At 39.2% G+C, this 12527-nt stretch overlaps 1 protein-coding gene across 3 annotated transcripts in view; it reads left to right on the top strand.

Annotated features, from left to right (window-relative positions):
- Window positions 1-12527, top strand: part of NRP1 (neuropilin 1) — a 114752-nt gene that overhangs the window by 79818 nt on the left and 22407 nt on the right. For all 3 annotated transcript variants that reach the window (XM_075144050.1, XM_075144048.1, XM_075144051.1), the window contains exons 8-11: window positions 805-960; window positions 3783-3927; window positions 5531-5862; window positions 10461-10605. In XM_075144050.1, coding sequence (XP_075000151.1) covers window positions 805-960; window positions 3783-3927; window positions 5531-5862; window positions 10461-10605 — 778 coding nt within the window. The remainder of the gene's footprint in view (window positions 1-804; window positions 961-3782; window positions 3928-5530; window positions 5863-10460; window positions 10606-12527) is intronic.

The following is a 12527-nucleotide window of genomic DNA, read 5'->3' as shown; positions in this document are numbered from 1 at the left end:
TTCATGTGCACACCATAGCGTTCATTTCTCCAGCAAGTTCAAAATGCCATTATTTTCTAATGATTAAAGTTCACTACATTTGACAGTTGGATTGCACTTGTATTAATGCTTCTTTCTGTTTTCTTCAAATACATCATACAGTACAAGCAACTCATGTGCCTTTTTTCCCAACAAAATCACACAGTGATTCTTAATCATCTTGTGACTAACTAATACACCATGGGATTCTTTTCTCCTCTTCTGTTTGCAAGTGATGAGCTCCTGCGTTTTAGCAGAATTCTTGTTATTCCCTAAGTGCATGACTTTGATACTGTAGTATTAAATTTCATCCCATTTGTAAGGGGTCCGCAGGGTCATTCAGTTCTCTCTGTTTTGACAATGCCTTGCAGCTTTGTGTCCTCAGTGAATTTCATTAGCATCTATGCAAGGTAGTTAATGAAAGTGTTAAGTAAGATCGTTCACCAGACTGGTCCTTGAGGAACTTCTCTAGTAACTTCTCTGCAGTCCGGTGGTTCCCACTCGCACTCATGGGGTCTCTGGTTCCTCCCCCATAGAGGAAAGATAATTCTCTGGCATGTGAATAGCCCTCCTGGCTAATTAGGCAAATGTTGCCATCTCCTGTAATGACACTGTTTACAAAAGAGGAGATTATGGCTATGTTATTATCAACAATATGCTGCAATTTCCTTCATATAAAATCCTTATTATCTCTGTAAAACATGGGGTGGGGGGGGGGGGCACTTCTGCATTACTGTTATGCTCTGAACGCGTTGTCCTCACATCCCCATTCATTCCTTACCACAGGTAGATCTAGGCCTTCTCCGATTTGTTTCTGGAATTGGGACCCAAGGAGCCATCTCGAAAGAAACAAAGAAAGAATATTATCTGAAAACATACCGCGTAGATGTCAGCTCCAATGGAGAGGACTGGATTACACTGAAGGAGGGAAACAAGCCTGTTGTAAGTCTTTTTTCTTTTACCTCACTTTGGCCAAGAGATAGGCTATTGAACTGTTTAGTTACTATGAGTTGTTAAAAAAAGAGGAATAAGGTATCACAGGTTTAATCAGTATGATCAGGGTTAACAATATCCCAAATCCAAAAGATAGCTATTGTCTCAGTAGTAATGGGCCACAGAAATTGTTTAACCAAAGCCTAGAGCAGGTGAGAAGGGTGCAAGGTGCTGCCCCATCTGTTGTACGCACCAGAATTTGAGTGGTTTGCCGGAGATTATCTATGTGACCTTGAGCGAAACATTATGGGGAACCTTTTAAAAAATATGTAGATCCCTTATCTGCAGTGAAGCTCTGGGTATGCAATGTGTCAGTGCCTCAGCTACCTGTGTACAGCCATGCTGTCTTGCAGGAGGGCTAGCAAGTCATTAGTAGTTAGACTTCCAAGCATCTCAGTGATGGGGGTCATGCAGACAGATAATTAGGCACATCTTTCCATCCTTATAGATTTTTATCACCTTTCCATTTATCAGCGGATTTGCTCTCTGTGACCTCCCAATGAAACAGCTTTAGACACTCATAAGAAAAATCTTCATTATCCGCTACCATGAGCATAAAGCTCATTACTGAGAAGTCAATTCTGCTCCAACTCTCACATGAATAGTCCCAGTGAGGCTGTGCCTCCCTTCCCACCTCGCTCAGGATGTGCCCGGGAGCAGCATCCCCAGAGGCTGCCAGGGGCTGATGCAACTGGAAAGGTTTTGTGGTGCCTCCCTTCAAAATAGCTTTTTTGTGACCCTTCTGTGGAGACCCAGAAGAGCTGTGTAATATTAAACTCTACCAGGGTAACCATATCTAGCTCTAAATACTGGTTTGTCCCTGATTCATCTGTAAGTGCTATGCCAAGTCGACTACATTTACCTAATCAAAATGGTAGCAGTGTTTAACACATACACATTTCTTCTTTGAAGCACTTTGTACAACAATAAAAAATGAATCCTGAAAGCTTCTCTTTGACAGGTATTATCCTGGTTTTACAGAGAAGGACTTTAGAAGGTCAAATGCTACAATGTGGGCACTGTGTAATGATGTATAAAGGTACAATAACTGACTTGCCCAAAGTCACAAGAGGAGCCAACGCTGCGGCTGGTATGAGGCACAGGGTTTCCTGGTTCTGGTTCCCATAATCTGAACAAATGTCTCTTTCAAAATCAGACCATGCCTGATTTTCATTACCAGCTTCAATTTGTAAACTCTCGAAGAGTGTATTTTACATGAGTTTCTATTGTACATGCTGTCCTTAATTAGTAAGAACACCTCCTAAACCTGTGTTACTTGTTCAAAGGGTTTATAAAAAAAAAAGGTTTCTAAAATGGCAATATTTTGCTGTTGATCAGGACAAGAAAAAACTACAGTCTTCCTCTGATATTTTTATTCAAATGAAAAGTTAAGGAGACTTGGCTACTGAAGGAACAACAAAAGCAGGCAGCTGCAGATCTCTTCAAGGAAGCCTTACACGAGTGTTGCACTAACCACATATAAGGAGTTGTGTACTTTTGAGAAAAGACTCATTTCCTCTGTCAGATGCAGACCTTGAGAAAACTACAGCAGGTCCTCCCAGAGAAAAAAAGTTGCTGAAAAGAAACGTAGCTCCATTTAAAATCTCTTGCTAGATATGAAACTCCTATATTAAATTATTTGAGATATAACTGAGCCTGATGAGTTGACAGCTGTGCGCTGATGGCTTCCACTCCAAATTAGTGCAGTTATTGCAAGTAACAAACAGGAAAGTAGACAGTATGTGTAAGAAATGGGAGAATCTCCCATAAAAGGAGAGGGGTTTGTATCCATGGAAAACAACAGGAAATTGGACCTCTCTACATGAGGAAGAAGCAGGAAACTGAATCACCTTCTTTGGACTAGAACGTTGCAAGGTTTCGGCTCTGCTAGGAAGGAGCGCGTCTGCAGGATCCTCAACATGAAAGCACAGCACAATCCTGTCCCTTCTTGTGGAAGTCTCATTGTTTCACCTAATTTGACTGTTAGCCTCAGGGGACACAGAGAAAATCTTAGAGCCTGCTATATATATTTTAAATAGATTTCCATCTCAGTATGCAAAGAGAAAGAAAGTTTGAGTACTTGTTTAAAAGGATTTAAAAACAGAAGGTTAACAAAGCAAGGTTTGCATGATACACTCTGCGAAACTCTGAAGCCCAAGGACAGCAAATTAATATGTTTTTATCCTAACTCCGTATAGGATTTTTATGTGGTCTAATTGAAATCCAAACCTTTAATTTGGGCCTGAGGTTCTGTAGCTTTTTACATCATTCTACGAGTGTACGAGGAGTAAAACTGCCCTGATGGGGCATTGAGGGATTCTTCCAGGACACGGCAGGCCTTGGGTGACAAAGACCAGTGTATGACATTCCTGCATATAGATCTGGGCATTAGGAACACCTCAAAATAGGCAGGGAGTGGACAGACCCTTGTTGCACTCAGGTGAGCTCCTCCTCTCAAGATGACCCTGAGCTCTCCTGGTCTGCTCTGCAGTGTTATGGTGTGTTATGGGACTCTGCAGGTGGCAAGTATTTTTTAGTGTCATTGAACACCTTACGTCTTCTTTTTTCCTCCCCGAGGAAAGTTTATCTGTCTGCAAAAATTGTGTTATGAGTTTAATGAAATAGTTGCCCATGAAAGTGTTCTGTCTCATCCCCCCCCGCCAAAATAACCCTGGTTAGACCTTTTATCATAACTACCTCTAAAACACAGAATTATAAACACCATGTAAGAGAAAGCCTAACAAATATATACTTTTTCTTTCCCCACAAAGGTGTTTCAAGGGAATAGCAATCCCACTGAGGTTGTTTACAGACCTTTTGCCAAACCAGTTTTAACACGGTTTGTGCGAATTAGACCTGTGTCTTGGGAAAATGGAGTATCACTGAGATTTGAAGTTTATGGCTGCAAGATAACAGGTAGGTCTTGGGAAGGATGTTAAAACCAAGGGAATTTATTTTGCCTATGCTGTGGGTTTTATTTTTATGAGTGAAATGCATCTTCACTATTTCCACTGTGGTCTACAGCGGTCTACGTTCACTGAATGTAGAAATGTAAAAAAAAAACATAAAGAAAATAAAACACGACAATCCAAGCATCCAGTGTTATCTGAACGTTGTTCTGTCATTATCTTTCAGATGTTTAGCTTTAAGAAGTGAAAAAAAAAAGGTTAAACTACTTTTTTTGCAATTATTTTACAGGTCCATGCAAAATACCTGAGATACAGAAATATTTTGCAAATTCCCATCTTGTTTTTCCTTCCTAGCCCTTCAGTCCCTCTCTCTCATGCCTCCTATTTGTAGGTAGTTCTCAGCAGGTTTCCCAAGGAATAAATATACATAACTAGGTTTAAAAGCATTGCAAGATACAAACACTTAGATCTGAAGCCTATTCAAGCAACTAGACATATATAGTCAGGTTCCCGCTAGTGATCAGTATTGGAATGTAACTCCTTTATATCACACAGTTAACTACCAAAATAATTGTCCAAAGTGCTTTCTGAAATAACAGCAAAAGGCATTCATTATCATCAAAATACTATCTTGAAAAAAAAAAAAACCAAGCACAAGCAGGAATTTTTTAAAGTCCTTTTTTTCTAGACTTAGGATTTCTATAACTCCTACAAAATGGAGGCATTTTTATATGTAAAGTAAAAATACAACAAGTTATAGATTAAAGAAAATGTTTATGATTTAATATTTTTTACAAAGCTGATTTTTCTGAAAAATATCTAGTGTCATTTTATAGCACTTAATACAGTTCATTGGCACTAATTTTTAATAGTTCTAGGGATATTTTTTTTTCCCTTAAGGTGTTTCTTTAGTCTTGAAAATTTTTCTTAGGACTGGTTTCCATACAGCAGGAAAATAAGATCACTGATTATTATGTTATAGAATTCCAGGTCATTCTATGAAATCTTTTCAAATTAGATAAAAGTAATATCAGCGGAACTGCTGTTACATTCTATATTGGAAATCTTCATTCCTTGTTAGCAGCTTTTCCTACTTTTAATTTATATTTACCTGGGACCATAAAAGAAGCAACTATTTAACTTCTGTGTCATTCGAAAAAGCCTGAAAGACCAGGAATAGGAAAATCTCAAGTACAGCAATAAATTATATTTTACAGAATGTATAAAAGGTTTCCATTTCCAATGTTACCAAAATTAAGTAATCTGCAACCAGGTTTCGGCTGATTTTGGAAGTTTTCTCTAGAGAAATATTCACAAATTCGGATGTGACCCTGCACTCTTTGCCTTAGCAAGAAGAATAGAAAACAAGAATAGAATAGGATTTTCTGATCCTTTTGGTTCCCATCAAGCCAGAAATACTTGTGGTATTTTGGTACTTCCTGCCAAAACTAGGATGTGCAAGTCTGAACAAATGAAAATTATATACAAATCCAAAAAGATTTTGGATATAAGAAAGAAATAAGTAATTGCTTATGATAGTTGACTGACTGATATGTCCTGTTTCTGTTTTGGTGCTTGTTCAGATTAACTCTTTGGTTTTTCTTCTGTAGATTATCCTTGCTCTGGGATGCTGGGTATGGTGTCAGGGCTCATTCCTGACTCTCAGATTACTGCATCTACTCAAGTTGATCGAAACTGGATCCCGGAAAATGCTCGCCTCATAACAAGCCGGTCAGGTTGGGCGCTGCCACCAACTACTCATCCATATACAAACGAATGGCTTCAAATTGACCTTGGTGAAGAAAAAAAAGTGAGGGGCATAATTGTCCAAGGAGGCAAGCACCGAGAAAACAAAGTATTCATGAAAAAATTTAAAATTGGCTACAGCAACAATGGATCAGATTGGAAAATGATCATGGATTCCAGCAAGAAAAAGATAAAGGTAAGGAGGAAAGAGCTGCACTAAAAACAAAAGTTGCATTAAAAAAAATCTTGCATTAATTTCTTACACATCTATCTCTGACCTTAGAAAAGGCACACAGTTGGGATGAAGCCAAGCAGGAGGACTGCTAGGGTAGCAACCCTGAAGGGGTGGTGTGGGAACGGTACCATGCCTGAGGGCAGGAGCTGGCCTTAGCATATTCGCCTCTGTGGCAAAAGTTTTGTTATCCAACAGCTAGTTCAGACCTGATTTCTGACAAGGGTGGTGTGCCTCTGTGGCCCCCAGGTTACTGCAAAATCCCATGCAATGGTAATATGCAACACTGCCAAAAAGTAGAGGTCTCTGCAGTTTTTCTGCTGACACTGAATGAACTTATTTGAGACACTGAATTACTTTTCCTTTGCTTCTTTTTTGTCTGAGCTGTAGAATGAGAATGCTGTTATTTAACTCCATGGGGTACCTGTTGGATTCCTCAACTGCCTGTAGACTGCTTTGAGAGCTTCACGGGCTGTCTGTAATGGTCTGATCCAAGTCCCTCCGAAAGAAAGTAATGGAGTTTTCGATGTGTTATCCCATCCCAAGTGAAAAGTACTATCATACTGTCACAAGTGAAGCATCTTGGGAGGTTGCTTGGGAATAAAGGGCAGCTGGTTCATAGGTTCAAGGAGAAACTGCAGGACATTTACAGAGGAGGGCCAAATGAATTGCTGGGTTAGATGCTAAGGAAAAGAAAATGAGCATGGCCCAGAAAAGTTTCTGGGAATGTACCTATTTTGTCTTCGAATGTATGCTTTTCAGGACATAATTGCACTGAGCGTTTAGCTTATTTACCCCAAATCCCATTCGTTAAGTCTTCCATCCCATTTTGCTATCGTTGCTCACAAAGTGCATTTTTGCCTCAAAAGACACAACTGTTTTTTAGTCCTCCTACCCTATTTACTTGCAGAAACCAGTGGGCACACAGTCCTGTTTGCAAACTGGTGCTGCAGTATTAGGATGACCAGGGAATCATATACCAAAATGTGTCCTCAAAAGGCAAATTGGTGTGGTGCTCAGCAGATGGGAATCCTGAGAATTGCTCTGTATCTCATCTGTGTTAGTCTGAAAATTAGATGTAAAAGCTGTTTTGCTATATAGACTCATCCATTGGACAAACCTGTGTTTCCTTAAAGGAAAAGCTGAGTGGGCCCATGGATGTAGCTTTTCCAGGCACATTTGGTAAATATTGGACTTCATTCTCTCCTGTTTTAATCTCACTGAATATGTCTGCATTTTCTCACTTCTCATCACTTTTCATCATTTGTTTTGGGGATTAAAACTAAATGAATTCAGCCTTTGCAGTCAGCTCCTTTATCTTGATACCATGAGTTTTGACTTCATCATAAAGTGTGAAGAGAGTGTAAATCAACAATGGGATCTAACCATTTTCTTTCTAAAATAGATGTTGTTTTGACATGTACTTCTACACTATGGCTCAATGAGGGAAAAAAATAATGCCATATGCTTTCAAAGCAGTGCGCCGTCTGCTGCATGGCTTTCTGTTTTCTAATGCAAGCGCTTGCCATCATTGTCAGAAGTTAGCAGTTTGACAAGAAAACTAGTGTGCTAACTAACGCACCAAGCCCATCCTCAGCTTTCATCACTACCAGAAATTAACTTTCAAGATTAATGGAATGGGGAGGGCCGGAATTCAAATCTCTTATGGCAAATTATAATCCTTTTCAAAAATTCAAGACATTTAATAAACTTTCTTCTGAAGCACAAGTTTTCTTTAAAGAAAATCAGATAAATCCTATGATTTGGGAGTCTGAGAGATTTAAAATGTTAATACTGGAATGTAGTATTTTTAAATGTAAGTGGAGCTGGATGGGACAGAATGCTATAATGAGTCACAGCAGGAATGTGGATTAGAAACAGCCCTGTTATATGAAATGAAACACATCGTTTCACTTGGTTAAAGTCTTGACTTTAAATAAACAAACAATTGCATTTTAGGAAAAGAAAGAGTAATGACAAGCTAAACATAACAACAGAATATGTCCAAAGGATGAAACATCACCTTGTTTCTCAACATAATCTTGTCATCCATGCCTGGAGCTCCTTTCACTAAGACTACCATAACTCTTTCCTCTGTGGCTGACCCAATTTCTGCTATTTTTGAATGTGCAGAAAGTTTCCCCCTTTAGCCTAGCTCAAGCACTCAAAGAAGTGAACAGCACTCAAATCCTCCAACAGCCATGCAGGACCCCATTTTCATTTCAAGATACTATTTGTATTTCTTCTCCATAGCCTTACTCAAGCTTACTCCATAAAGTCATCTTCCTCTTTCATACTTCTTTCCTCCTTCCACTTACCTACTGATGACTTTTTTGGGTTTTTTTTTACACCTCCTCTCATCATTTCTGGTACAAGAAACTTCTGACTATCCTTCTGACTATCCTTCTGGCCATTTGGAATAACCTTTTTAAATTTTTCTGCCATGTTTATTTTGATTTTAAAAGTTATTAGCAAGAATTCTTTTCCTCTCACCAGTTTAGCTTCTTTTTTGTTTAGGTTTTATTTATTATAACATATCTTTGTAATGAAGTAAAGCAATTTGTGACAGAGACTGTATAAAAGACACTCACAAAGTGAAGTTTTATTGTCTACTCCTCTCTCCTCCCCCACAAAGAATATCAGTACGTGTTTTAAATGAACAGTCAAAATTGAATCACAGGCAGCTCTGCACTACAAAGGACAATGATTCAATATAATTATGATTCAATATAATTCTAGATGCCTATTGAATTCTAATGCCTATGTGTCAGTACTTCAGTACTGATGTCTTTTATAAAACAGTTTTCATTATTATATGTTGCTATTAAGACTACTATTAAAAAGGAAACAAGGATTCCTCAGATACATGTGTCTGTCTACTTTTTACACATAAAATGGCATTCATTCTTTCTTATATGGTAGGTAGCTTTTCTGATCATTTGCACTATATTGCTATTCAAATATAATAATATGTAATTGCATGTTAATTAGATCTGACAGGCTATCTACATGTGAATTCTTGACAAGTGTCTTCTAAGCACTGGCAGAACACCAGGTCAACCAGTGCCCCTTGAAGCCACCTCGGAGGTACAGTCTCCCCCAGGAAATAGGAGCAGAAGCATTAATGTTGAAATTATTTTTTTAATTTAGTTGGTCATAGTGTCCCATCATTATCGGCTTTTGTGACTGGCACGCCAACCAACAGCCACAAGGGGTTGTGGACCATTGATTCAGAATACGCAGGTGTACAGTAAAAACAAGCAAGGCTTTTAGCACTGCACTGAAAATACAAGCAACAATCCGTTTTACCTATGCTGGTTTTGTGCTTTGGGAAATACAGCCAGTTTTTCCCGTGGCGTCTGTTTTATCTGCCCCCAGATCAATAGGAGGAGTTCATTGCAGGTTGGGTTTTTTTCTTATCCAAAATGAAGGACATCTGGTGGTTTCTTCCTGAAGAAGGCTTCAGGCTTCACAGCTATGAGTTGGAAGTATCTTATAAATAGCACTTCTAATCCCAAATTTGAACTCCAGTTCAAAGAAGATGTTTTTTAATGTTTTGCCATTCAACTAATTCATAGAAAAGAAAAGTTGAAAATACTTTACTTTTATTTCATTGTTATATACGTTTTCATATTTTGTACATTTGAGTATTCTCTACATGATATTCTGAAGTCATGTTTTACCATAAAATAGGGTAAAAATAACTCCTTTTGCCTATCTTGGGTTATAAACTCTTCATGGCAAGGACTGCTTCTTTGTACAGTTAATTCATTTTAAGGACCAATCATCTCCATGGAGGCACCCGAGGTGTTGCTATAAGTATAAATTATAGCTTGTTCTATATGCAAAAGATCACTGACGAGAAGCTGAAGATATCAAACAAATGCCATTGAGAGCTGCATTATGGCTGAAGAACCCAGAGTGCAACTCAGAGAAGACATTTTTGTCTGAAATGTATAGTTGCTGACCTGCCTTGCCCCTTAGATTATATTGCAGTTTTGTCAGGAAGCAGCTTTCTTCTTTTTTTCTTTCTTTTTATTCTTATTCAATAGCAGGCTCACTGGAAGAACTCTTCCAGCTACTGTTCCTGGAGTTTAATTTATGCCTTTTGAAATAACTACAACTTGTGAAACTCTGTCACTGGGGGAAATCAGATTGAAATTTTCTCTTGAATAGTTGGATTATTATTGTAACCACTTAAAAGGTGACAGGATCTTCACCTCAGCCATTTTTTTTCCCTGAGAAGTGTTGAAAATGTCACCCAGTTAAACCCCAGATCAGAGCATCATTTAAAAACATGTCTCATTAAACACTCAGCTCTTGTTATGACCCTGATGGATTGGTTGCTACTGAGTTTATGAAAAATGAAATGCATTACTTTTCTGAGAAGCTTTAACTATGTATTTTCCATTCTCATTTAGGACAGGAATGCCTGACACTTATTAAGCGGTTAGAATCTTGCCCACTGCTCACCTAATTCAAAGACTAGAGAACGAAGGGAAAAAGATGAGTGTTGAAAATAGCTTTTTTTTTTAACAAGTAGCATTTGTCATGCTTTGCAGACTTTTGAAGGCAACACCAACTATGACACGCCTGAACTGCGGACTTTTGAACCTGTATCGACAAGATTCATCCGCGTCTACCCTGAGAGAGCCACACACGGAGGACTGGGGCTGCGAATGGAGCTACTGGGCTGTGAACTTGAAGGTAATTGCTCTGCTAGAGATGAATGCATTTTATTATTTTCATAAATACATTCTCCACTCGGACTACGGCTGAACACTGCTGTGTCTGTACAGGCAGCACGTCGGACTCTCGCTTCCGTGACTGCCATTAGTGCTGTTTCTTGGCCTAATCAGTTCCTTCTCTGCAGATATTTGAATATGCCCAAGGCACAAACATTATTCTTTCTCCCATTCCTTTGTTGAATCACAGTGATATTCTCCACATGGTTTTCTGTTCCCTTAAGCAGCCTTATGATTATACTTTCGAGAAGCATAGAGCTATTAGAAGAGAATAAAGACAGGAACTTATATTTTATGTTACCATGATACAACCCTGGAAGAGATGTTTGCTGAGAATGCAGAGGGAGCTTTGCACTAAATATAACAATTATGTCCCTTGCTCTTTCAAAGGAACGTGAAAGTCACACCAGACACTATGGTGGGCAATGATTACTTGGCTGGACAGGCTCTGTGCTGTTGCTTTTGGGGGGCACAGGAGGCCTCTTTGTTCCATACCAAGCTTTAATTTTGCAAGGGTATGTAGGAGATGAAAGACCAGGAAAAGCAAAGTTTAGACATTTATCCTTGGACTGTGACAAGAAGTCAAGCTTTGATTCTTGTTACATAAACAATAATTATTTAACTTCATAGATAACTACAGATAACACTACGTGAATTTCACAATTTTATATCTGATGGATGATGGTATAGTGGCATGACTTATAAACCACACAGCTTAACAATACACAGAATAACAAACCATGTTATTCAGGGTTTCATATGATACCTCATATGGAAGTAGCTGAACAGGCTCCCAAGATGAATGGAACTGGCTGCTCTGCCTCCATTTCTTTCTCACCATTTCTCCCCCAAGGCGGAAGAGTGGGAGGCATTTGCTGTGAGAACTGATGAGTTCTGTGTTGTTTTCTGGTGAAGGCCAGATTGAATAAGTGTGTTTTTTACTTGGCCCGGAAAGTGGGGAGGTTGGAAATACTTCTTAGTTCCTGCAGGAAGTCCTCGTTTCCTGTGGGAATACTTAGTTCCTGCAGACTATTGTGCTACTTGGTCAGAAAAAAAAAAAACCAGCACCTGCCTCATGTAAACTCACAACCTGTGGGCAAAGTCCTTCAGCCACAGGGCTTCTGTAGCGACCTAGACATCAAGAAGTGAGTCCGTGGACCACCTTACAAGAACACGTGGCTCAGTGAGATGGAGGAGTGAAAGAGGAGACTGAGCAGGCAAAACACCTTTGCTTTTAGGCAAACTGCAGCAGCAAGTACAATTTTTCCCCGGGACACATCCACTTGCATTTGTCTTTCTGCTATGTGTACTTTTGAAGGGTGCTCACCTTTAGGTCACCCATTGATAGGTGAGGTCAATTCCCATTTACCCATGGGAGAAGAATTATAAGAAAACTTTGCTGTATAACTGTATCTTAAGGAGGGAGTTGAATGAAGAGAAGTCACTTGAGATTTACTGAGAAGGCAAGGAGTTGAGATGAGAAAAGAAGCATGGAGGTAGGCACAGACAGGAGTAGAAATCAGCTCTCCAGCAGTAATGAGCAAGGGGAAGCTTTGTGTGCTCAAAGCATCCCAGGGGGCCTTATATGAAATGATGGCAGAGATGTAGGCAAGCTTGAGGCTCTACAGGGGCATGAAGATCAAGATAAGAAACTTAACTCAATGTAGAAAGGTAGAGGGAGCTCCCAGAGGGGTTTTTAAAGAGATTTGGGGAACAGATGCTCTGCATAATTCATAATAGGTACAGAACTGTTTCTTTAACTAGGGCTAGATTTTACCTGTAAAGCACAGGTGAGGGTCCTAAAGAGCCGTGTTTCATCCCAGAATATAGCTACTTCAGAAACTACCATCCCTCCTGACATTTTCAGGCCAAGAAGTCAGTGCA

This window comes from Calonectris borealis, chromosome 2 (assembly GCF_964195595.1).
Source record: "Calonectris borealis chromosome 2, bCalBor7.hap1.2, whole genome shotgun sequence".
Taxonomy (NCBI): domain Eukaryota; kingdom Metazoa; phylum Chordata; class Aves; order Procellariiformes; family Procellariidae; genus Calonectris; species Calonectris borealis.
The sequence above is the reverse complement of the archived record's forward strand: the minus strand, read 5'-3'. Positions and strand labels throughout refer to the sequence as shown.